General features: G+C 38.4%; 1 protein-coding gene across 5 annotated transcripts in view; it reads left to right on the forward strand.

The window, feature by feature from the left end:
• OPHN1 (oligophrenin 1) overlaps positions 1-27,857 on the forward strand; it is a 314,749-nt gene that overhangs the window by 250,176 nt on the left and 36,716 nt on the right. For all 5 annotated transcript variants that reach the window (XM_081043828.1, XM_081043829.1, XM_081043826.1 and 2 more), the window contains exon 19: positions 4,564-4,723. In XM_081043828.1, the coding sequence (XP_080899954.1) occupies positions 4,564-4,723 (160 nt within the window). The remainder of the gene's footprint in view (positions 1-4,563; positions 4,724-27,857) is intronic.

Raw genomic sequence — 27,857 nt, forward strand, 5'->3', positions numbered from 1 at the left:
TTTTCTTTGAATCAGGATCCAAATAACATCTACACATAGCAATCAGTTGGAATGTTTTTCAAGCCTCTTTATTCTCTAGCAGAGGTCAGCAAAACATAAATGGTTAGATAGGACATATTTTAGGTGTTGTGAGCTATATGGACTGTGTCACTGTCATGACTACTCAGTTCTTCCTTTGTAGTACAAAGCAGCCATTGGTAATATGTGAATGATGGACATAGTTGTGCTCCAGTAAATATTTACAAAAACAAGTGGCAGGGTACATTTGGCTTAAGAGTCATTGTTTGGCGACCCCTGATCTATAGCAGTAGCTTTCAAACTTTCGTGTGTGTCAGAATCACTTGGAGGGCTAATACACACCACGGAGGCCAAGGCTTGATACAATATAGGATAGGGCCTCTATGTTTTCACCGTGCTCCTAATCTGTTGGTTTCCCCTTCATCTCTTTATTTTTTCTTATGATTTATTTGTTAAGGAAAACAGCTCATTTGTCTTTTAAAGTTTCCCATAATTGGATCGAGAGGCTTGCTCTGATTCCAGTTTTTTTTGTTTGTTTGTTTTTTGGTGTGTGTGTGTGTGTGTGTGTGTGTGTGTGTGTGTGTGTGTGTGTTTGCTTTGGAATGTTTTATGTTATTTTTTGTTTTGGGTTTTTTTTTCTGGTGTTTTTTGGTGTGTAGAGTGAGGAGGGCAAGCACACTTAATAGGTGGTCCTGTGTTCTTCCAACGGTAGACACATAATGTGTGGCTATCTTTCTTCCCCATTACTTTCAAGAGAAGGACTTTCTTAGATTCATTGAATGGCAGAGCTGGAAGTCCCTTTAGATTACCTAAAAACCTTTTCATTTTACATATGAGGTACATATACCTAGGGACGGAAAAAGATGGGCCCAGAGTCACACAGCACATTAGTGATGGAACCAGTTTTAATGAATTTATTTAGTTTTTATTGTTTCTATGTGTATTGAGGTATACTTGACAAATAAAAATTGTATATATTTAAGGTATACGACTTGATGTTTGGTACACATATACACCGTGAAATAATTGCCTCAATGAAGCTAAGTAATACCTCTGTCACCTCACATAGATTTAACTTTCTTTCTTTCCTTTTTTTTGTGATGAAAACACTTCAGGTCTATCCTCTTAGCAAATTTCAAGTGTACAATGCAGTATTGTTAACTATATTAACATTCTACATTAGATCTCCAGAACTTACTCAACTTACATAACTACAACATTGTACCTCTTTTTTTTTTTTTTTTTTTTTTCCATAAATTTATTTATTTATTAGTTTCAGGTGTACAAAACAAGGTAATACTTAGACGTTCATCATCCATATCCCTCACACTGTGAACCCCCCTCCCCCCATCCACCATCCCTCCGACCCCACACCGAACCATCACATTATATATAAAATTATAGTTGGCATTCATTAATGTCCAGCCTCTGGTGTCCAATGCCATAATCAGGTATCCACAGCATCCCTGAGGTGGTCTCCCAAACAGGACGCATGCCCATCGGATACCCAACAAAATCTCCACAACATTATAGAATACCTTCCCCAAATTAATTTTCAAAAACAAACAAACAAACAAAAAAAAACAAAGACAAACAAACAAAAAAAACCCCGAGGCCTTCTTGTGGTCACCAGCTGCCTCCAAATCCCTTCACCTTTCCCCTTATCCCCAACCCCCTCCCACACACCCATCTAACCACTCTCGGTTTTTTCTCCACATCTCCTCAGGTCCTTCCTCCCTCTCAGCCCCTGGCAACCACCACTCCATTCTCTGCCTCTAAGAGTGTGACTCTTTTGGATTCTACATATGAGTAAAATCTTGCAGTATTTGTCTTTTTGTGTCTGGCTGGTTTCATTTAGCATAATGTCCTTCAGTTTCATCCCTGTTGTCGAAAATGGCAGGGCTTTCTTCTTTTTTAAGGCCGATTAATATGTCATTGTGTGTATATATTTATCTGTGTGTCCATCTATGGACACTTAGGTTGTTTCCACATCTTGGCCATTGTAAGTAATGCTGCAATGAACATGGATATACTGATATCTCTTTGAGAGCCTGATTTAATTCCCTTTGCATATGGACTCACAAGTGGTATTGCTGGATCATAAGGTATTTCTATCTATAGGCATTTTAATTTATGACCTCTGATCTAAACCATTTAATCAAAATTTCTTTTTCCTAAACTGGAGGCTTTTTACAACCTCCCTCTCATACCCATTCCTTTGTTTTAAATTTTGATGTTCAAGAAATTGTTCCTATCTCCTCTAATCTGTGTCGTCTAGGAAATTTAAGATTTCTTTGCTGTCAATTCACATCACAAACTCGTATCTAATTCTTTAATCATCCTTCCCATTTTTGGGGTTTCACTCATCTTATTAATCACAATTTGGGGTGTGACTTATGCCTCTTAATGATTTTCAAAATGTGTAATAAAAGACATGTCAAATGCAAAGACATCTCCCCAAAGAATGAGTTACCGTCCAAATCTCATAATGACAACAAGGAAAAGAATGTTCTAAATGGGATACAAGGAACCTCCCTAGAGAAACAGAAGGCGGCTTCAGCTTAAAGGGGCCCCCACAGGGACTTTAATTTCTTGAGATAAACAAGACAAGCAGGCAGTGGGATACAATGGAAAGACTGGAAGACCTGGAGCCCCACAGCTCGGGTTTGAATCCCTGGATTGCCATGTAGTCACAAACTGAGCAAAACTAAGTTGCTTTACCCTCTGTAAATGTAGGCGTCCGAGATAAAATACACCAGTCTGCCTTTTGGAGTTGTGTCTAGCACATTCAACTAAAATCAGTTCCTTTCAAAGCTCTTAAAAGCTGTTGTTCCTAGTTGTTTAGCCATTGGGGATCGCTTGGTGGCAGCATGGAGTTGCTTTTACAATTTAACATTAAAAAAAATTCTGTCACTAAAGAATAGGGTTCATTGCAGAAGTATTTAAACTGTTTGAAGGGACCCATCCGAAGATCAGCAACACCAAAGGCCAGCGAATGGTTATTCATTATCATCTGAATGGCACCCAGCCTTTGTCATGGGCTTAATAGACTTCATTAGGATTTGGCTAAAGATTCTATCCTTGTCAATTACCCACTAAATGACAAGAGCCTGTCTGTTAATGGTGCCAGTCGTTCTGGGGCCTTGAGCCTGGGTGGGTTTTGAAAATAAGTGTTTGTCACAGGCTGTACCATCTGTTCCCCTCCCCACCCCCACAGACAAACTGATCAGAGTACTGTACACCTTTTACTTGGCTGCCTGCTGTACTATTGGACAGAGTACTTGAGGCACTCAGTTCCATTAAAAATAATTAATCGATACCTCCTGTGTGCAAGACGCACGCACTTCGAAGTTGTTCACCACCTAGTAGTAGAGGCAGATAAGATACAGAAGACTGCAATATATTCTGTTCAACAATGGTGTCAATCCAGATGAGGACAGTGGGCTGGAATAGCCCTGAAGGGGATGTAAAGTAAAGTGAATGGCAAAGGATAAATGCACATTATTTAGATCTAGGAGGAGGGAGACATTCTAAGCAGAGGGAATGGCATGAGCAAAGATACAGAGGTTTGAAACATCATAGCGTAGCCAGAAAATCTAAGCGGTGTAGTATATCAAGAGTGTCAGAGATTGACACTCTTGCCTACATGGAGACTCCTGGAGAGGTAATGACAACAGCAGACACTTCTAATGGATTATTTCAAGGACACCATGCTAAAGCCATTAAGCTCTCTTTATTCAAGAACCCTCTAAGGTGGATGCCATTTTTGCAAGTGGGAAAACTGAAGCCCAGAGAATTTAGTTAGGTCACTAATACTCACTGTTGCACAGCTAATAAGCCACCCAGGTCAGCTTCAGAGCCCAAACTGTGCTTTGGGATTAGAAATAGGCATTAGGTTACGGAAGGCCTTAATTGCTACTTTGATGAGAGTTTCTCCTGCCCTATAAGTAGAAGGAAGCCACTAAAGGGAATTGAAGCAAGGAGAGTGACTATGGATCAGGAAATTTGGGATTATAGGCCCTGCTCTCATCAGGCTGATTGTAACTTCAGGCAAATCCCTCTCTTTCTTTGGGCCTCTGTTTTTTCATCTGTAAAATGAGGACACTGATAAAGGGCTAACTTTGAGAATCCCTTTCAGCTCTTTGAGTATTTTGCTTCTCTAACTAGGGGTAGGGAAGGGGCTAAATTCCTAACTGGTAAGACTGGTAGGCACTTTCTCTGTGTACTTTGTTCTTTATACATGCTGTACCTCCAGCCTGGATTGCCATCTTGCTTCCCATCTGCCTTTTCAAGTACTTGCTGACATAGCCCCCAAACCCACACCTTCTAACTCCTACAGTGCTACTAAGTTAGCTGTCCCTTTTGGCCCCTAATTGTAGACTGTCTTGTATTCTTCGTTAGTTGTTTCCTTTGTAAGGTTTTCTTTCCAGTTTGTGCCCCTCCTCCTACTTTTTATCTTCTCTTACTCCCTATGTCAATTAACAGTCTTGGTTACAAGGGGGTCTTGGAGAAAATCGTATTAATCATTTTTTTCTCTTCCGGCAGTGTGTGTGAGCACAGCAAAGAGAATCTTATGACCCCCTCCAACATGGGGGTGATCTTTGGTCCCACGCTGATGAGAGCTCAGGAAGACACTGTAGCTGCCATGATGAACATCAAATTCCAGAACATTGTGGTAGAAATCCTAATTGAGCACTTTGTCAAGGTATGTGTTTCCTGTCCTCACCATCACTCCTTCAAACATGTAACACTCTCCCCTAGACACTCTCCTCGAGCTGCCTTTTAGAGTTGTGTCTGTCTCCCTGGCTCAAGTCGATAATGGAAGGAAATGCCATGGTGGCACAACAACATTTAATGGCATTTCTGACCTTGTGAAATTCATTCATTTAGCAAATGCTGCTTGATTATGCAACTCTTTTATTATCAGGCTCCATGCTAGACAGTACAGAAGAAGAAAAAGTTACTATGTATAGTTTTAAGGCATTAACGGTGTAATATGAAGACAGCCATCTAAACAAAGGAAAATGATAGCTTTAGAGTGGTGTATGTACAATGAAACCATAAAGAAAGCAATACTTATATTTATTTAAACCCCATCCCATCCTGAAAGAATTCAAGGTGGTATATTTTATATGGTATGTAAAATACAAGGCAGTGTACATTTTAATTAGGTCAAGTCAAAAAAAAAATAAGGATAGAGATGGAAAATGAACCCAGGAATGAGCCTAGACAAAAAGATATGTATTGACAAGTCCTGTATACTTGCTACAGTTGGTCCTACATTTGACTCTAAGCTTTCTAGCAGCCAGTGCCATCCTAACAGAGCATAATTCAATAAGACTTTTCTGCAAGGGGACGGGGCTCAGGGGTAGTCCAGGTGGATCCACAGCTCAAATCCAAGCTCTGCCACTTACTAGATGCATTAGGTGGGATGTGGGTTAGGCTTCTAAGACTCTACATATAAACACAGTTGCTGCAACACAGGAGATTTTATTTCTTGGTTGTGGGATAGTCCAGCGAGGTGGTCCAGGGCTGGTATGGTGATTTGAGAGGGGCATGAACCCAGGTTCCTTCTTTCTTGTTTCTCTGCCATCTCTAAGGTGCAGTTTCATGTGCATGACCAAATATCTTGTACATTATACCAATTGAGAGGGGTGAAAGAAAGGGAGGTGGAGGGAGGATGCTAGCCTCTGCCTTAAGGTCTTGACCTGAAAGTCACCCATATCACTTTCATTTACATACTATTTGTCAGAATTTAATCTCATGGTCACATCTAACTATAAGAGAGGCAGGGAAGTATAGGGGTTTTTTTGGGGGGTACATTTATGTGCCCAGTCTTTCATTCATATAAAAAAATGCAGACTGGGAAAGTTTTAAAGATGCAGAAAAGCTCAGTTTGGGGTCGTTTAGACTTGAGATTCCTGAAAGATATCCAGAGAGCAAGCACTGTCTAGGAAGTAGTTGACTGTGAATTTAAAGCAGGGTTTGGTCGACTTCTTACTGGACCATATAGTAAATATGTTAGGCTTTGTAGGTCATGGATCTCTGTCACAATTACTCACCTCCACCTTTATATTGGGAAAAAAGCCATAGACAACACAGAAACAAATGAATATTTCAATGAAGCTCTCTGTACAAAACAAGCAGCAGGCCTGTGGACTGTAATTTCCTGACTCCTAGTCTAAAGCCCAGATATTGATTGATTGATTGATTGATTGATTGATTGATTGATTGATTGATTGAGTTGATTCAACAAATATGCATTGGAGTACCTACTGTTTGCCAGGTATTGTTTTAGGCACTGGAGATAGAGCCCTCGTGGAATTTATATTCTAAGGAAGTAGAAAAACAGTATTCAAAATATATAAAATATATAGTATGTTAGATGGTGACGAGAATTAAGAAAACAATAAAGGAGATAAGGGGAATAGGAAGGGTTGGGAAGTAGTTTTGCAATTTAAATACAGTGGCCAAGAAGGCCTCATTGAGAAGATGACCTTTGAGCAGAGACCCATGGGAAATAAAGGAGTGATTCACTCAAATATCTGGGGGGAAAACATTCTAGGCTGAGGAAATGGTAAATGCAAAATCCCTGAGGCAGAACTGTGCTGTCATGTTCAAGGTACAACAAGGAGGCCAGATTGGCTTAGAACAGATTAAGCAAAAGAAGAAATAGAAGAAGATGGCTTCAGAGAGGAAATAGAGAGGGAAAGCTGAGTAGATCTTATAGGGCCTTAGAATCCACTGGAGGGATTTTGACTTTGCTATCTGAGTAAGATAGAAAGGGGTTTTTGACCAGAGAAATGACATTATTTGTCTTGTGTTTAACAGGACTATTCTGCAACTGTGTGAAGAATAGCTGTAGGGGAGCAAGGGTAGAAGCAAGGAAACGAATTAGCTATAACTGCTGTTTCAATAATGCAGTCAGGAAATGTTTGTACCTTAGATGAGGACGGAAATAGTGGAAATGGTAACAAGTGGTCAGGTTCTAAATATATTTTGGAGGTAGAGCTGACAGATTTGCTGACAAATTACATGTGGAATATGGGAGAAAGAGAGGAATCATGGGTAACTTCAAGGTTTTATATCTGAGCATCTGGAAGGATGAAGTTCCCATTTACTGAGATAGATAAGGCTGGAGGGGAGCAGATTTGAAAGAGCAGGACTTAAGCTTGGGACAAATGAAGGTACTATGTATGCCTAGGAGACATCTGATGTCAGAGAAGAGAACAGGGTTAGAGAAGTAGAGTTGGCCTTCAATAGCATGGAGGTGGTGGTTAAAACCATATGAGTGAATAGTCTCGCCTAGGGAATACTTGTAACAAGAAAATAAATGTTAGAGCAAGGATTGAAGTCTAGGGAGTGCCAATGTTTGAAGGGCCAATAGAAGAGACTACACAACAGATTGAGAAAGAATGGTCAGTGACAGGAGAACTTGAAGATAAGGGATCCCTAGACTTCTGGAAAGGAGAGAGTTTCCAGAGGGAAAGAGTGGACAGTAATTTCAGTTTCCCAAGATATGTCATGTAGGGTAAGCACAGAAAAGTATCTACTGCTTTAAATGTTTTTGAAATTTTAAAATATAAGCATACATGTACGTGGTGAAAATTCCAAACCATGGAGAAAGTGTAGAATGAAAAACAATTCTACCTTTCCCTATGCTCAACCTTAGTTCCATTTTTCATTTCAACGTGTTTTTTTTTTTTGGCATTCCAACAAAGAAGAAAAGTACATATATACACATACACATGCATTTGGTGGATCTTAACATGTGTATATTATTCCTCTACTGACTATAACTAAAACCCCTGGACATTATATATAAAAGTAACATAAGAAGACTCTGAAATTTGGAGGGAAGAAGTCAGGCCACACTGGTTAGGGACCTTGGGACCTGAGGAATGACGTGGCCATAAGTCACTTGGGTTTTATTTTTGCCTCATATCTCCCAGATTGGGTAATGTGGAAGCTGACAATCTAAGAACACCAATGGGTACGGTCTAAGAATGTTTCAATGAAAGTCAGCTCTCTCTAGCTAAAGCACCTGGAAATGGACAGCATGAAAACAGAGAAATAATAGCCTCTCTGCCCCAGCAAAACAACACAGAAAAAATTGCAGCACCTCCCCCACCCCGGCCAGCAAAGGTTCAATGGAGAGCCTAGACTTCTGCCTTTGCCAGTCTGTAAGAAGGCAGCTGACCTTCCCTCCCTCCACCTCATGTAGTGGTATCAGGAAGGCCAAGTGGGAAACTGCACTTCGTTCCACACCTGGTGGTAATGAGACAATGTCCCTCACCCCCTTTGGTGTCAGTGGCGACCCCGTGAAGTACCTGAACTTCCATGCCCGTTTAACACTAGAGTACTACCAGAGGAGCCTGGTAGAAATAGGACCTCCACCACCACTCAGTGGTAATGAGGCTACCACATCATCATGTTAGTGGAAAGGAGACCATGTGGGGAGCAGTAGTGGGGCACCTCTAGCCAGAGTAGTATCAGCAGATGCCTAGGGAGGAGCCTAAGTTCCTACTCCTGCCTAGTAGTAACAAGGAGTCCTTCCTTCGCATTGATATGTCAATGGAGGACAAGTGGAAAACCAGGACTTAGACCCCATCCCAGCACTAATGAGGCAGCGCTCCTTCTCCCCTGCATTGGCAGTGTCAGAGAAGACCTGCAATAACAGAAGATACAAGTAAGAACATGACTCTTACTCATAACACCCAAATGTATAGGCTTCAGTTGAAAACCATTTATCATACCAAGAACCAGGAAGATCTTAACATGAATGAGACAAGACCATCAACGGAATCAATACCATGATGACACAGATGTTAATTATCTGACAACTTTTAAAGTAGCCATCATAAAAATGTTTTAACAAGCAATTAGGAATTTGACACAAATGAAAATATAGACAATCTCAGCAAAGTAATAAAAAGTTTCTGGAAAGAAATACAAAGACTCAGCAAAGAAATAGAAGATATAAAGAAGAATCAATTAAAAATTATAGAACTGTGAAAGGCAATAAGTGAAATTTAAAGTTCATTGGATGGGCTCAAGAATAGAATGGAGAGCATAGGGGAAAGAAACTGAACTTTAAGAATAACGGACATTACGCAATCCAACAACAGAAGACTAAGAGAATTTATTACAAGCAACCTATCCTAACAGAATAGCTAAAGGAAGTTCTCTAAACAGTAAGTACACAATATAAGAAAGAATCTTGGAACACCAGGAAGGAAGAAAGGATAACAGAAAGAGCAAAATTATGGGTAAATTCAGTGGACTTTTCTTCTCTCGAGTTTCCTCAATTATGTTTGATTGTTAAAGCAAAAAATTTTTCCCAGCTTTATTGAGGTAAAGCAAAAATTGTAACATGATCTGATGTGGTTCTCAGTATATTTGGAGGAAATACTTCAGACAATTGTATTATATATAAAAGAGGGAACATGAAGAACATCAAGGAAGGTAAGTTTTGTATATTTTACCAAAGAGGTGAAATATTGACACCAATAGCCTGCAATAAGTTATGAATGCATAATGTAATACCTAAGCAACCACTAAAATGCTACATTAAGCGATTCACGCAGATAAATCAAATTTCAATTATTAAAAATATTCAAGAAAACATAACAGTCCTAAATGTTATGTATCAAACAAAACTTCAAATTACGTAAAGCAAAAGTTTTTAGCACTGAAAGGAGAAATGGGAAAAAATCTATAATTATACTTGGAGATTTTAACATCCCTTTCTCAACTACTAAAAGAGAAACTAGACAGAAATCAGAAATTATTAAAAGGCTTGAAGAGCACCATGAAATGATCTAATTGACATTATAGAACACTCCACCCTACAACAGCAATATATACGTTATTTTCAAATGGTCATAGAACATATAGCAAAATACCATATCCTGGATCATAAAACAAACCTCAAGAAACTTAAAAAAAATTGAAATCATGCATGGTGGTTTCTCTGACCACAGTGGAATCAAGCTGGAAATCAGTAACAGAAAGGCAGCATGAGGCTTGGAAGGAAAAATGGTGACGTTGGAGAACCCAGCTTCCCAGTCCACCCACATAGATCAATGATTGGACAGCTATCTGTAAACAAAAAACAGATCTGGGAGACCTCTACAGTCCACTTAGGAAGTTTTAGCAACACAGTGAAACAACACCAACGACAAAAAAAATAATAATTGCACAAGAAGAGGATGAAGACTAACTTCATTTTTGCCTGCATCATCCCATTCCCCAAGGGGGAATTGTTCAGTGCCAAAAAAGAACTTCCCAGCTAGAAAGTATCCCTCTTGCCAGAAAAGGAAGAACAGGGGAAGCAACCGGCTTCTTCAGCTCTCAGGGAACTGTGTAAAGGCCCCACTTCTGTTTCACCCCACCCAGACTGGCAAAGCTGAGATGTATACAGCTCACTAGGAACAAGGAAGAAAACTGGAGGCTATTATTAGCAGGCATGCAGTGGAGGCGGTCATAGTTCACAAAGACCTGCTCTGTAGACAAACTCAGCAAATTTCATCATATATGAAGCCAACAGCCAGCACAGCCACTGCAGACCCTTTGTAGATCTTGCCAGCTTTCTACCCACAGTTATTAGTGTTCCTTAATGCCAGCCACCTGAATCATTTTCCACTCCCTCCAACCCCTCACCCATGATGGAGCCCAGGAACCACATTGGCAGCTATCCAAAGTCTCTGAAGCTGTACAAGTGTAAGACAATAGCTGCCTGAGACTTCCCCCACCCCTGTCAGAGCCTGGGAGCCAGGCCTGTAGCTAGTGTGGGCCTCTGTAGCTGTGTGAGTACAAGATGCCAGCCTAGGGCCCCTAGGCTGACCACTACCACCATGCCCACATTTGGGGCTAGCCCACTCAGATGTGCACCTGCCCACCACTGGCCCGACACCCATCTTTGGCCTCCACCACAGAACACATACTGCAGGGGGTGGGGGGATCAGTGTAAACCATGGGTGAGCAAGGCCAATAGCCAGGACCCCCACAGCTATTGTTTGCCCAGATCAGGCCCTGCCTCTGTTACTGGGTGGCACAACTGTGCCTACCTTTAGTTAGCCCTTTAAGCTGTGCACCTGTACACCCCCAGCCTGAACCACATCACCAGCCTCCACTGAAGTGTACATGTTTGTGGGGAGAGCGTACAGCCATACGAGATCATGCTGAAATCCAGGACCTCTACAGCTGCCAGTGAGCTCATAGTTGGCCCTAGCCCGTGCTTCCTGCCCTGGTCCCCATTACTACATGTGTGTGTCTCCAGCTGGCCCTTGCCTATGCATATGCACCTGCAGTTGGCCCCCATAGGTGAGTTGTGTATATCACCAGCTTCATCTACCACCTCTGACTGCCTTGATCCCTACCTGCTTGACTTAGAGATGCCACTTAGTACCTCAACAGCCCTTGTACCCTCTGTGGACCCACTCACAAAGGCCCACACTATGGATGATAATATAGACCCCAGCAGCATGAGAAACAGATATCCCACCCCTCCCAGACCTGGTGCCACCACATGCTTCCACCCTTAGAACCCTGTACCACTAGGCCAAGAGTCATGTACAACCCAACATGACCCCACTCACAGGTAAAAGGCTTCCCTTGCCAAAGTAACTCCCTAAAGTTTGCAAGAGGTGAGTGCTTCTTCAAATAAGCAGACACCTACACAAGGGTACAGGGATCATGAAGAATTACAGAAACATGTCTTCACCAAAGGAATACAGTAAACCTCCATTAACTGGCTCCAAAAAAAATGGCGATTCAGGAATGACCTGACAGAGAATTCAAAATAATAATTCTGCAGATGCCCAAGAGAACATAGGTAAATAATTTAACAATATCGGGAAAACAATACAAGATCAAAATGAGAAGTTCACTAAGACACAGAAAACAAAAAAGAAACAAGTTTTGGAGCTAAAGAATACAATGACTAAACTGAAGAATTCAATAGAGGGGATCAAAAGCAGACTTGAGCAAACAGAAGAGATAATCATTGAGCTAGGAGACAGATCAATTGAAATTATTCAATCAGTTGAGCAAAAAGTGAACAGAATGATAAGGAATGAAGAAAATGGTCATTATATGATAAGGGGGTCAATTCATCAAGAATATATAACAGTCATAAATGTATATGTACCAAATTATCAGAACACTTAAATATATTAACCAAACACTAGCAGATCCAAAGAGAGAAATGAGAAAAATTCATTAATAGTAGGGGACTTCAGTACCCCACTTTCAGCAATGGATATATCATCCAGACAGAAAATCAACAAGGAAATGGAGGACTTGAACTAGAATATTCCCCAGGATAGATCACATGATAGATCACAAAACAAGTCTTGACAAGTTTAAAAAGATTGAAATCATAAGAAGTATTTTTTCCAACCACAATGGTATGAAACTAGAAATCAATAACAAGAGGAAAGCTGGAAAATATACAAATATGTGGAGATTAAACAACATACTATTGAATAACCAACAGGTTAAAGAAGAAATCAAAAGATAAATCCAAAAATATCTTGAAATAAAAGAAAATGGAAGCACAACTGCACATTAAAGGGATCAGTCTACATTTCTACATGATCAAGTGGAATTTATCTCTGTGACGCAAGGGTGGTTCAACATATGGGAAACAATAAATGTGAAACATCACATTAATAGAATGAAAGATAAAAACTATGTGATCATTGCTATAGAGCTTTTGACAAAATTCAGCATCCTTTCATGATAAAAATACTCAACAAATTGTGTACAGAAGGAACAAACCCCAACACAATAAAGGATATATACGACAAACCCATAACCAACACCATGCTCAATGGTGAAAGTTTGAAAGCCTTTCCTCTGAGATAAGGAACAAGACAAGGGTGCCCACGCTCATCATTCTAATTCAACATAATACTGGAAGTCCTAGCCAAATCAGTCAGGCAAGGAAAAGAAATTAAAGTAAGAAAGGAAGAAGTAAAATTGTCTTAGTTTGCAGGTAATATGACCTTATATTTAGAAAATCCTAAAGACTCGACCAAATAACTGCTAGAACTAGCCAACAAATTCAGTAAAGTTGCATGATATCAAATCAACATACAGAATTCAGTTTGTGTTCCTACACACTAACAAAACGTGAAAAAGAAATAAAGGAAAATATCCCATTCACAATTTTATTGTCAAAACAATTAAAATACTTAGAAATACATTTAACCAAGGCGGTGCAATATCTGTACACTGAAAACAGTAAGACTTTTTGATGAAAGAAATTGAGTAAGAAAGGTACCCAATGTTCATGGATTAGAATAATTAATATTGTTAAAATGTCTAGCCTGCGTCATAACTCCTACCCTCTCCAAATGACGTCACATGCCTAACCATCACTTTAGACCGAGCCGTGTTCTGAATGAACTCTTGTTCTGCACCCTTGTTCTCTTCTTTCTCCATAAATGGCACACACCACTTTGCAACCAGTTGCTCAGGCCAAAATCTCTAGAGGTATCCTTGATTCCTCTCTTTCTCTACAACCCAAATGTAATTCCTCAGCAAATTACATTGGCTCTAATTTCAAACTATATCCAAAATCTAATCACTGTTCATGCCCTCCACCCCTACTGTCTTAGTCCAAGCCACCATCAACTGTCAACAATAACAGGAGCCTCTGACCTCATCTTTATCCTCACTGCACTGTCCCCCACCAACTGACAATTTGAACATATACTTGCAAGGATCTGGATTGTTTCTGCTGTGACATTTAAGGGAATCACAAAGAATCATGTCATTCAGTCGTGGCCCTAGGAGAATTCTAAACAATCAAATAACTTCCCTCAGGGATTTCTTTCACTCTTGATGTCCTTTGTGTTTTGGGAATTGCTTTATTAATTCACTATCAACTCACATTTATTGAGCAACTCCTATGTGCCAGACACCCTCCTAAGCTCTAGGAAAATAAGGATAAATAAGAAATAGTCTCTGCTCTGCATGTGTCCTTAATCTAGTAAGAAAATGGAGCCCATAGAAGGGGACACCCAAACCACCCCCTTGGGATATCAGAGAAGATGTACCATCAGTCTCCCCCTTCTTTCCTCCTGCCATCCCATAAAAAAATAATGTCTATATTATCCAAAGCCCTCTATCGATTCAATACAATCCTTGTCAAAATTTCAATGGTATTTTTTACAGAAATAGAAAAAGCAATCCCAAAATTTGTATGGTGTCACAATAGGCTCTGATCATGCAAAGCAATCTGAAAAAGAAGAACAAAAACAGAGGCATCGTATACTACCTGATTTCAAACTATACTATAAAGCTATAGTAGTCAAAACTGCATGGTACTGGCATAAAAATAGACACAGAGGCCAATGGAACAGAATCAAGATCCCAGAAATAACTGCTGCTTATAAGGTCTACTAGTATTTGACAAGGAAGCCAAGAAAGGAGAGTTTCTTTCATAAATGGTGTTGAGAAAACTGGATAACCACAAGCAGAAGAATGAAATTGTACCCCTATCTTACACTACACACAAAATTCAACTTAAAATTCACTAAAGACTTAAACATAAAACATAAAACTCCTAGAAGAAAACATAGGGAAAATACTCCTTGACATTGGTCTTGTCAATGATTTCCTGGATCTGACATCAAAAGCACAAGCAATAAAAGCAAAAATAAATAAGTGGGAGCACATCAAACTAAAAGGCTTCTGCATGCAAAAGAAATGATGAAATGAAAAAGCAGTACAAAGAATGGGAGAAAATATTTGCAAACCTTGTATCATATAAGTGATTAATATCCAAAATATATAGAGAATTCACAACTTAATGGTAAAGCCAAACAACACAATAAAAAAAAATGGACAAAGGACCTTAATAGACATTTCTCCAAAGAGGGGTTACAGATTGCCAACAGACACATGAAAAGATGCTCAATGTCACTAATCATCAGGGAAATGCAAATCAAAATCATGAGATATTACCTCACACCTGTTAGCATGGGTATCATCAAAAACACGAGAGTAACAAGTGTTGGTGAGGGTATGGAGAAAAAGGATCCCCTATGCACTGTTGGTGGGAGTAATTTGGTGCAGCCACTGAGAAAAACAGTATGGAGGTTCCTCAGGAAATTAAAAATAGAACTACCATATGATCCACCAATCCTATTTCTGGGTATTTATCCAACGTAAGTAACAACCAGATCTCTAAGAAATATCTGCACCCCATGTTCATTGCAGGGTTATTTACAGTAGCCAAGATATGCCAACAAACTAAGTGTGCATCAAAGATGAATGAATAAAGAGAATGTTATTGATAAACGAAGACGGGGCATTGTGTGTGTTCATTGTTTTTTGAAGTAGAATCACTTCAAGGCTGATTCAGTTTTTGTTGTTTTTTAATCATGAGTTCATAATGGCATACATGCACACAATGAAATATTATTCGACCTTGAGAAAGAAAGAAATCCTGCTGTTTTGCAATAACTAGATGAAGCTTCAGGGCATTATGCTAAATGGACTATATCAGATAGAGAGAGACAAATACTGTATGATATCACTTATTTGTGAAATATGTAAAAGCCAGACTCAGAGTAACAGAAAGTGGAGTGGTGATCACCAGGATCTGGGAGGTGGGAGAAATAGGGAAATGTTGGTCAAGCGGTACAAACTCCCTATTGTAAGATTAACAAGTTCTGGGGCTTTAATGTACAGCATGGTGATTATAGCTAATAATACTGTATTGTTTACTAGAAAGTTACTAAGCGTAAATCTTAAATATTTTCACCACATAACAGAAGTGGTAATTTGTGATGGGATAGAGGTGTTAGCCGAAGCTGTAGTGGTAATCATATTGCAATATATAAATGTGTCAAATCAATATGTTATATACCTTAAATTTACACAATGTTACACGTCAATTGCAATTCAATAAAGCTGGAAAAAACAAAGGACAGCGTGAAAATATTAAGTACATTTCTGAATAATCCATGGGTAGATGAGGAATCTCAAGAGAAGTCAGAAATTACATTGAACTGAATGACTATAAATACAACGTATCAAAATTTATGAAAAGCAGTTTAGGCAGTGTTGGGAGGGAAATTCATAGGTGTAAATGCTTACCTTAGAAAAGAGGAAAAGTCTGAAATCAGTAATCTAAAATCCCACTTCAGGAATTTAGAAAAAGAAGAGCAACATATATCCAAAGCAAGTAGAAAGAAGGAAATATAAATAATAAACATAATATCAAAAATCCCTGGAGTCAAAACCAGAAAAACAAGGGATAAAGTAAATAAAAGAGTTAGTTACAATAGGCTAATATCCAAAGATCAGTAAAATTAATGATCCTCTAGAAGACCAACAAAGAAAAAAAAGCAGACACAAACTGCCAATATCAGGAACAAAATGGAAGACCTGAAAAAGATAATAAGGGTATAATGTGAACAATTATATGCACATAAATTAGATAACTTAGATAAAATGTACCAGTTCTTTAAAAAAACAAACAACCAAAACTAACCCAATATGAAATAGATCATTTGAATAGCCCTAATACTGTTATGGGTATTGAATTAATAAGTAAATAGCATCTGAAGAAGAACTCCTTAGGCCCATATGGTTTTACTGGAGAATTCTACCAAATGTTTAAAGAAAAATTAACACCAATTTTACACACTGTCTCCCAGAAAACCAAATAAGAGGAAACTCTTCCCAACTTATTGTCTGAAGACAGTATTTCCCTAATACCAAAATCAGAAAGCGACAGTACAGAAAAAGAAAACTATAGATCAATATCCCTCATAAATATCCCTCACAATTAATTAACAAAATGTTAGCAGATAGAATTCAGAAAAAAAAAAAAAGTTTTACACCGTGACCAAGAAGGATTTATCCCAGGAAGGCAAGGTGGTTTACTTGGTTTGAAAATCAAACAATATTTATTTTATTTTTTAGATCCCACACATAAGTAAAATCATGTGGTATTTGTCTTTGTCTGACTTACCCACTTAGTGTAATACCCTCTAGGTTCATCCATGTTGTTTCAAATGGCAGGATTTCATTCTTTTTTCTGGCTGAGTAAACAAACTGATAGTCACCAGATGGGAGGAGGATTGGAGGGTTGGTTGAGAAAGGTGAAGGGATTAAGAAGTACAAATTGGTAGTTACAAAATAGTCATGGGGATGTAAAGTACAGTATGGGGAACATAGTCAATAATATTGTGGTAACTATTTATGGTGTCAGATGGGTACTCGACTTACCAGGGTGGTCACTTCATAAGGTATATTAATGTCTAATCACTATTTTGTATACCTGAAACTAATAAATATTTTGTCAACTATAATTGAAAAAAAAATTTTAAAGAAAATCAAGCAATGTAACCTACCATATTAACAGGCTAAAGGAGCAAAATCACATAAACATATCAATTTATGCAGAAAAATATATTTGAAAAACTCAACATATATTCCTAAAAACAAAGAAAAATCTCAGTAAACCAAGAATAGGTGATCACAACCTCAACTTGGTAGAGAATATCTACAAAAAACCATATAGTTAACATCATTCTTAGGGGTGAAGTATTGAATGCTTTCCCTTTAAGTCTGAGAGTAATGCAAGAATGTTCTCACCCTTGCTATTGAACATAGTAATGAAATTTCTACCCAGTGCAATTTGGTAAGAAAAGGAAATAAAACATACAGTTCAGAAAGGAAGAAATATAACTTTTCCTATTTGTCAGTGAAATGATTGTCTACATAGAAAATCCCAAGGAACCTATAAAAAAATACTCCTTGAACTAAGAAGAGAGTTTATCATTGTTACAGGATACAAGGCCAACATGCAAAAACCAAGTGTATTTTTATGTACTAGCAATGAACATGTGGAAAATGAAAGTAAAAATACAGTACCCTTTACAGTCTCTCAAATCAAGTGAAACGCTTAAGTGTAAGTCTAATAAAAACATTTATAGGATTTATATGCTAAAAATTACAGACGGCTGATGAAAGAAGTCAATGACAATATCGGTAAAATGAGAGACATTCTGTGCTTGGAGAATGGAGTGAAAGATGCCATAGTAAAGATGTCAGTTCTTTCCAACTTGATATTTAAATTTATGACAATTAATATCAAAATCCCCACAAGATTTTTTGTAGAGACAAGATAATGCTAAATGTATATGGAAATACAAAGGAGCTAGAAGAAGGAACACAGTCTTGAAAATGGCAGAATAAACTGGGAGGCATCATTGATATTAATGTTAACTGTGTTGCTTCAGTCATCAAGGCAGTGTAAGATTGGCAGGTGGATAAATACATACATCAATGGAATAGAATACAGAATCCACAAATAGCCTTTCTGGATAAATGTCACCAGAATTCTATCGGATACAGTAAACAGCTGACTTCTGTGAAGTGACCCCCTGCATGAGTTGAATATACAACCTTCTGATATGGAGTCAGATGCGCCACCATTGTGAATCCACAAATAGCCTCACAAAGTGTGGCCAAATTGTTTTTGACAAAGGTACAAAAGCATTTCAAGGGAGGAAGGATATAGCCTTTCAACAAATTGTGCTCGGGCAATACAGGCAACAAAAGTGAGTTCAACCCAAACCTTACATCGTACAAAAAATTAACTCAAATTGATTATACATTTAAATATAAAACTATAAAACTTTTAGAAGATACTGTAGGAGAAAGTCTTCAGGACCCATGGAAGAGTCTTATTGAAGAGTTTTTAGACATGACACCAAAAGCACAAACCATTACAGAAATAAATCAATAAATTAGACATCATCAAAATTCAAAACTTTTGCTCTATGAATGATCCTATTAAAATAATGAAAATACTTGCTGCCAACTTGGAGAAAATATTTTCAAACCACATACCTGATAAAGGACTTATATCTAGAATATATAAAGAACTCTCAAAACTCAACAGTAAAAAAAATAAACAATCCAATAGAAAATGAGCAAAAGACATGAAAAGGATGTATGGATGACAAATAAGCACATGAAAAGATGTTCAAGACCACTGGCCATTAGAGAAATGCAAATTTAGACCACAAAAGATCACTATATACCTGTTAGGATAATTAAAATAAAAAATAATGGTAGCACCGAATGCTGGCCAGGGTACACAGAAATTGAATCTCTCATATGCTTTGGTGGGAACATAGATGTTACAGCTATTCTGGAAAATATTTTCAGTTTCTTAAAAATAAAACTAAACTAAACTAAACTAAACATGCATTTACTAAAGAACCCATCATTCACACTCCTGGGCGTTTATCCCAGAGAAATGAAACATGTCCACAATAAAACATCTACAGGTGTGCTCATAGCAGCTTTATTTTTTAATAGCCCAAAACTGGATACAACCCAGATGTTCTTCATTGGGTGAATGGTTAAACAAACTGCAGTAATTCATACCCTGGATTAATACTCAGCAATAAAAAAGGATGAATTATTGATATAAAGAACAACTTGGATGGATGTCAAGGGCATTATACTGAGTGAAAAAGCCTATCTCAAAGGTTACATACTGTATAATTCCATTTGTATAACATTCTCAAAATGACAAAATTATAGAGATAAACTGATTAGTGGCTGCCAGTGTTTCGTGATAATGGGGGTAGTGGGTATGAGTATAAAGGCGTAGCATGAGGGACATCTTTGAGATGATAGAATAGCATCTTGACTGTGGTGGTGGTTATATCAATCTACACATAAACGCTGTACCAGTGGTAATTTCCTACTTTTGATATTGTACTATAGTTATGAAACATGTCCCCTTTTGGGGGAAATTGGGTGAGAGGGACGTGCAATCTGTCTGTACTGTCTTTACAATGTCCCGTGAATCTATAATTATTTCAAAATCAAAAGTTAGAAAGTGTAAACCAAAACAAAATTTTCGTATTGATTCCAAGTGGGAATGATACTATCTTGACCATACTGGGTTTAATGAAATACATTATAAAAATAGCAAAAGCCAAATGAAAATCTCTACGTATTTGTGTGGAATGATTTCCATTATATACTCTTAAAGCAGCAGAATGCAAAAGTATATCTATAATACTACCCTTCATGTAAGAAAGAAAGGGATGTAACAAAATAGAAATGTATCCGCTCGTTGTGCAAAGGATTTACAGGGTGAGTAAACCAGAACCTGATTATTGTCTACGTCTAAGGGTTTCGTGGGTATAGGTTGGTAAGAATGGGAAAATGGCGATGAAGTTGTAGCAATGAGAGAGAAACAACCCTTTCAGTATATTTTTTTCCATAGGTCTGACATAATCATAATGTTTCAAGCGCTCAAAACTAAATAAATCAGTAAGTAAAATCAACCAACCAGTGGGAGGAACCCAACATGTAGGAACCCACACAGTAACAAATGAACCTAATTATATTACAAATGAGTAACATAGGTATAATGAAGAGGATGGGAAGAAAAAAACTAAGAAAAGTAATTCTGGAGAACAGTATTTTTACTGTATATTTTAAGACTGAAGACAAAAAGGAACTGTACACAAACACTGCACTGTAGTTGGTAAATTTACTGCTCACTAGAGTATGTACTTACATTCTAGGATTAAATAAACAACTAAATATATCACAAATAATGAAAACTACCGTGTTTCCCCGAAAATAAGACCCAGCCAGACAATCAGCTCTAATGTGTCTTTTGGAGCAAACATTCATATGAGACCTGGTCTTATTTTACTATAATACAAGACAATATATGTTTTCTCTACCATGATCCTCACTTTTTTCTGAGCCCTCACGAACAGAATCATTGATGTCCACATTTCTACAAACAGTTTGTTCAAGGCAGTCTAGACTGTTTCTATCATGCTCCCCCAAATTCTTCTAGCACCCGCTCACTTCTACAGTATTTCTTAAAGTTTTTACTTCCACAATTTTTAAGTTTTTCTTACAATAGCACACCACTTCCAGGTACAACAATTTATATTAATTTCCTATTGTTACTGTAACAAATGACCACCAACTTTGTGACTTAAAACAAAACCAATGTATTATCTAACAGTCCTGGAGGTCAGATGTATAGAATTGGTTGGCAGTGCTGCATCTCTCCTGCCTAGCCATTTCCAGCTTTTAGAAGCCTCCTGCATTCCTTGGTTTATGGCCCCTTCTCTCACACTCTCTCCCCTTCTGTCATCACATCGCCTTATCTCTCTGAAACCTCCTGCCTCCCTCTTATAAGGACCCTCGTGATTATATTGGACCCACCCAGATAATTCAAGATAATCTTGCCATCTCAAAATTCTTACCTTAATCATATCTGCAAAGTCTCTTTTGCTATGTAAGGTAATATAATAACAGGTTCTGGGGACTAGCACATGGACACAATGGATACCATTGTTCTGAAAGGTATCATTATTTTGAAAAGTATCAGTACTCTTTAAAAGTGTTGGGTCCCGAAAGACAAAGAAATACTGAGGAACTGTCACAGACTGGAGGAGACTAGGTGACATGACAATTTATGCCGTGTGGGATCCCGAATTGCACCCTAGACCATCAAAAAGGGGGCATTAATGTGAAAATGGGAAAAAATTCTACGAAAATCTATAGATTAAGTAATACCTTTGTATCCATGATCATTCCCTGATTTTGATAATTGCACTATGGTTATGTTAGCATTATGGGAATCTGGATGAAAGTTAGGCAGAAACACTGTACTGTTTTGCACTTTTCCTGTAAGTCTAAAATCATTTCAAAGTAAAAAGTTAAAAAAAAAAAAGTTTTGTTGATGCATACTGGTACCATCAGTATTTGGCCTATTTCCTCACATCCTCAGTAAACTTGAGTGTTACCAAATGTTTTAATGTTATCCATCTGGTGAGTGATTATATTTCATTGTTTTCAAATAAATTTTAAAAATTGTGAATGAGATTGGGTACCTTTTCATACATGTTTTTTTTTTTTTTTTGGTTGTTATATATCGTCTGTGAGGGCTGCAATAACCAAATACCCCATCTGGGTACCTTTTCATACATTTTTTTTTTGGTTGTTATATATAGCCTGCGAGGGCTGCAATAACCAAATACCCCATACTGGGTAGCTTAACCATTAGACGGGTATTTTCTCACAGCTCTGAGGTTGGAACTTCAAAGCCAAGGTGCTAGTCAAACAGGGTTGGTTTCTCCCGAGGCCTCTTTCCTTGCCTTGTGGATGGCCGCCTTTTCCTTGTGCCCTCATGTAGTCTTTCCTTTGTGTGTGTGCTTCTCTTGTGATTCTTTGTCATCTTATAAGGACACAGGTCATATTGGATTAGACTCCACCCTTATGACCTCATGGAACCCTAATTACCTTTTAAAGGCCCTATCTCCAAATATAGTCACATTGGGGGAAAAGTGTTAAAAATAGGAATTTTGGGGGGACATATTTTAGTCTATACAGCTGTCCATTTCAATGGAGACATGAGGGAGGCAGATTGTTTTTTGGGGTTGACATTTGAATGTGTGCCTGTCACTCTTGTGCACCCATGGACTCCTCAGTCACTGAAAACTCCACTTCAGGAGAGTAGTCACCTCTGTGGGTAAAGGGGTCCAGTTGAAGAAGGATTTTGATCCTAAAGCAAGTGGTATTGCACAGGATTTTGTGTTATAATATTTTTCATCTCTTTTATTTATCTGAAATATTTCATAATACATTATTTAAAATATTTAATAGGCATCAAATAGCTTGGTTGCAAAGTGAAAGAAAAATCAGAGGCAGTGTCTAGAGAGACATTGACTCCAGAAAGTCTTTTGAAGGCTGGGAAACTTGTGCCTGTTTATAAAGCAGGGGGATTAGAGCTGGTGTGGGGGAAGAGATTGACGATCCAAGGATAACTGATGGTGCGAGGTCCCTGAGGAGCTCTGAGCAGATGGCCTCCAGATTAAGGAGGGAGGCCTGGCTTTGGCTGACCTTTTATGGAAGGAGGAGGGCAAAACCGGAATAGACGCATATGAGTTTGCAAGCTGGAGACATGAGGAAGCAGTGGCTGTGAGAATGAAGAGGATAATGATTGCTACACTATTTTCTCAAGTAGAATGTAAATTCATCTTATCTGCTGAGACTAAGGGTAAATGGGTATAGGGCTGGAGGCATTAGGTGAGTAAGAGAAGGTTTAGAACAGTCCATGAAGGGAATGGAGACAGAGCTGGCCAACGACATGTTAACGGATTCTTATTAAAGGAAAATGCTGTAAATCTAAAACACTGTAAATTTAATAATAAAAAATAAAGCATCATGAATCTTAAAAAGGCACTGTAAATCTAAAGTGGCACCATCTCTGGTGGGACATCAAAATCCCCCTCCCAAGACGGCTCAAAAGCTGGTGCCTAGAATTAGAAAAGACTGATTATGTGCTGCTTTCAGCATCGGTGTTTTTAGGGAATTGCAGAAGATGAACAGGGACCAAAAATACTGAGGATGTTGGTAGTTGTTAATTATCCACCATTTTAGACCAAACTGAAAAGGATGGGAAGGAAGTGAGGGAATTGATAGACTGAGAAAAAGTGGAATAATCAAGGGAATAAAGATCTCAGTGTCAAAGACCAGGAATAGGGAAAATATTAGCTAACACTTAGAAAGCCCTTCCTACAAGTCCAATGCTGTTTGAAGCATTTCACAGGTATTAGGATATTGACACCTGATTTCACATAGGAAAAATCCAAGGCACAGAGTAGTTGTGACTTGACCAGGATCACAGAGTATGTACTGGAGCTCAGACTTGGAACCAGGTTGTTCAGATCTATAGGATACCACTTCAAGATCTTTGTTGTCTTCATGAAAAAGGGTGAGTGAAGTAGAGGTAAAGGTCATTGGTCATGAGAAGGCCAAAGAATTTTGGGGCATGAATCGCGGAAGGGTCATTCACACAGACTGTGATTTGCATTGAGGATATTCTTCTAACTTTAGCATTTGAGGGTCAGATCATGCATCTTGTATACCTGACGAAGTAGTTTGGTCTTTATCCTGAAGGCAGTAGGGAGCCATGGAAGCTCATTGCATTTTAAATGTTCTAATTAATTTGCAAGTAGATAGAAGAGTGACACCAGCATGATTAGTCTGTCATCATTAATCTAACAAAATAGGGGACTTGGGGGTTGGTATTCTGTATGATTTTTAGGGGAAATGTCAACATCAGTTTTACCAGAAAATCCATTTTTCAATGAATGAATGACCTCAGTCCCTTCTGAGTCCACCCTTCTGTGGTTTTGCTACACTTTTGGGTAGGACATCCAAATCGTATTCTGTGGGGTGATTTGGAGAGCAATTAAACTACTGATTATCTGTTAACCCCATGATCCAATAGATTATTTCTACTAACCAGTGACCAGCTTTTGAGTGAAGTTGTCAGACCCTTGTGTAAACAACAGTAATATGCGTTAAATAATTAAAGTTCTGACCTTTGTGTGATACCTGAGATGTACTCTGACCATGTTTTCCGAACACAGGCGTGAACCAAGGATCTTTCCTGGTTTATGAATTTATCCATATGCAGCATCTTATATGACGATATGAAATGAAACCCCAGTTTATATTGTACATCTATCAGATTGCCTCTTTTGAAAAAGAGCAAAGTGATATGTTCTAGAAATTCTGGACCTTTTGTAGGTGTAACCTCATGGGATGGTTGTGAGGATTAAAAGATGTAATATATATGAGAGTGGTGCTGTTCTATGAGCATCAGGGATTACATGTTCCTGCCAAGTTATTCGCTTAATGGATATGATTTCTCAGTTGACAGATATTATAATTTTAGTAATGTGTTTTTTTTCCATTTATACTTGCTCTTTAATAGAAAAAGGCTTAAACACATTGGTTTTAAGTTTCTCCATCATCCCCCCTTTCAGCCTCTCTTTGAAGAACATCCAAGGTCTGTAAATAAAGTTTAAATGCATCAGAAGAATTGATACTTCAAGGAGTCCACTTATGAGTCTTTTTAAAAGAATTTTTAAAAACAATTTGAAGCCTCTTCTTTAAATTATTTATTTTCTAAGTTGGTAGGTAGGTAAGTGATGGGGGGAGATCTGCCACTATAGTGATCCCTAAAACAATGTCAGTCATTCTTAAATTCTCTCTCTTCCCATCTCACTGAGAGTATGTACCTGCTATGCTACCTGGAGACATAGGCCATTTGGACTGACAGAGGAAAGTTGACTTTTGTTTTCTGAACTTTTTTTAGGAGGTGGGGAACCTTCAAGAATAACAGGGGAAGAGAGATGTCAGCTCTGAAGGCAGTTCTTAGCAATTTAGTTTTGAGGACAGTGAGTTATTTCACTGGAGGGGACAAAATACAGGCTCAATTGATTTGAACATTAGAACTGGAAAGTGAACTTGAAGACGTTCTAGTCCAGGCTCTTCATTTGACATGAAGTCCCTTTTCGAATAGCACAGTTGTGGTAACATATTTGCATCTCTCCAACTCTGTCTCCCCTCCTCTACTCTTTGGCACTTTAGCCCACCCACCCGCCTACCCCCACAGTTCCCTAACTAGTTTATGAAAGAACTCAGGTACCAGCCCCAGGGACTTGCCAGTTGCACAGCTCAGCTTGGGCCCTTTTCGTCCTTTACTACTGCGGAGATCATTAATGACAGCTAGGAACCAGCAGGTCTGCTGCCTCTTTAGCTTTAGATTGTTACAAGGAACATGGAATCAGGCTGTGTGCCCAGTGTGGGGCGATGTACTTTGATCTCATTTACTCCTTAGTCTACCGTGTTTCCCCGAAAACAAGACCCAGCTGGACCATCAGCTCTAATGTGTCTTTTGGAGCCAAAATTAATGTAAAACCCGGTATTACATTATTTTATATTATAATTAAATTATACTCGGTCTTATATTAAAATAAGACCAGGTCTTATATTAATTTTTGCTCCAAAACACGCATTACAGCTGATTGTCTGGCTAGGTCTTATTTTTGGGGAAATATGGTAACTCTGATCGACGGGTATTATTATTTCCATTTTTTTTTTTAAATTTGGAAACAGGCACTGAGTGTGGTACGTGGCAAAGCCAAGACTTAAATCTAGGTCTGTCTGGCTAAGCCTGCACCTCAGGGAATAGGAACCTGTTTTACCTGCATGTTAAAGACAACAGTCAGTTGTTGTCTTTCCATCACTCTTGTTGACTTAGCTCTTCTAACCTCTCTTGAGTTCCTTCCTCATTGCCAGTCTTTCTCTTTTACTGAGTGGGAAGCTGCTTCTTAATCCCACGGGATCTTGCTTTACTGCCTGAAGTATAGTTTTCTGGGAGAATAATTATTTTCCACATAATTAGAAAATCTATTATCAATGTATATGAAAATGGATTTTATTCTTATCTCTGAAGCTGTCTGCTGAGAAACCATGGCTGAGGAAACTGAATGGTACAGTCTTTACTGCAGACACAGATGGTTGAGGGCAGCTCTTGCTGTAAATTGGCCAGAGAAAGCTGGGTTGTTCTCAGTGTGGAGTTTGTGGGAACTCAGATGCTGCCTATGTTCCCAAATGGCCAAATGGGACCTAGTCCAGGAAAAGCCCAACATCGTAGCCATGTAATGGATTTGGGGAGGCAAACAAGAGTCCTTTTAAGGAACAACTCTGATTTATGTGTTTTTCAGATACGCAGTCTAGCAACCCAGAGGAAACAGTCCCTGCTAGTCCTGGTCTGTTCCTCCTTTCCCTCTGAAATGTGGCTTGTGTGAATTTTTGTTCTGCAACCAGAGAGCAGCATGAGAATAAATAAATGTTTCCCTCTGCTGCTTTTTGGAATGATAGGTAGGTAGGTAGATATTTAAAAATATAAGTACATATAAATATATATTTATACTTTACAGATTTATATTTTACATATTTTAAAATATATCTGTATGTATTTGTCTGCATATATACATATAAGTACACACACATAGAGGGAAGGAGGGAGTAAAGGAGGGAGGGAGGGAGAGAGGGGGAGGAGGGGAGGGGGGGAGAGAGAGAATGAATGAATGAATGAATCAATGAGAGTCAACTAAGCCAGATCTCTACTTCGTGGACTTTAATTTCTGAAATGATAAAGTTAAGCTAAGAGTTACCAAAAAAACATATTTATTAGCCTGTGCATATGAGGACATTTTCAGATTCTGATATATAGTCAGCCGGGGATTTGGCAGGCATTTTCAAATGAATCTTCAGGAAAAAATATATTTAAGTAGTGAATATTAAGAGCAAAGTGTAACCTGAAGAAAAAAATGCCTTTGAGTAGAGAACTATTAAGGTTGAGAGATTTCAGATCTGTTCATTAGTCATAGTGAATCTTTGAAAACATAGCTTCAAGTTTTCAGTTCTGTCTAACTCAAGAAGATCTTCACACATTTTCCAAAAGCCTAGTTCTCTTAGCTTTGAAGTGAGGTCAGGACCTGTTTAAAATGAATAAGCATCTCCAAGGCTGATGATGTCGTGCGATAAGTGTAGGAAGCACCTGTGATCTAGGGTTTACCTTCCAACGGTCAAAGAACTGGAACATTCACTATGAGTCAACCTTTGGATTCTTGTCACCCGAAGAATTATCCTCAAGATTCATCAGAAGGTAGAAATTCCCTCTGCTTCCTTTTTCTCTCTCCAACTGGTTCTGGAATAATAATTAGAACAGTAAAAACAATAGCATTTATTGAGAGGTTGCTATGTGTCATGCACTGTGCTAAACATTTGACACTCAACATCTCACTGAATGCTCACAACTTCTATGAGGTGATCCCTAATTTTACTTTAGGGTAAACTGAGGCCTAGAGGAGATTAAATTTGTTATGGACTATCACAATTCAATATCTGTTTTTATTCTATTTTTGGAGGCTTCTAGTGTGTGTGTGTGTGTGTGTGTG

Source organism: Rhinolophus hipposideros, assembly GCF_964194185.1.
Source record: "Rhinolophus hipposideros genome assembly, chromosome: X".
NCBI classification, from domain to species: Eukaryota; Metazoa; Chordata; class Mammalia; order Chiroptera; family Rhinolophidae; genus Rhinolophus; species Rhinolophus hipposideros.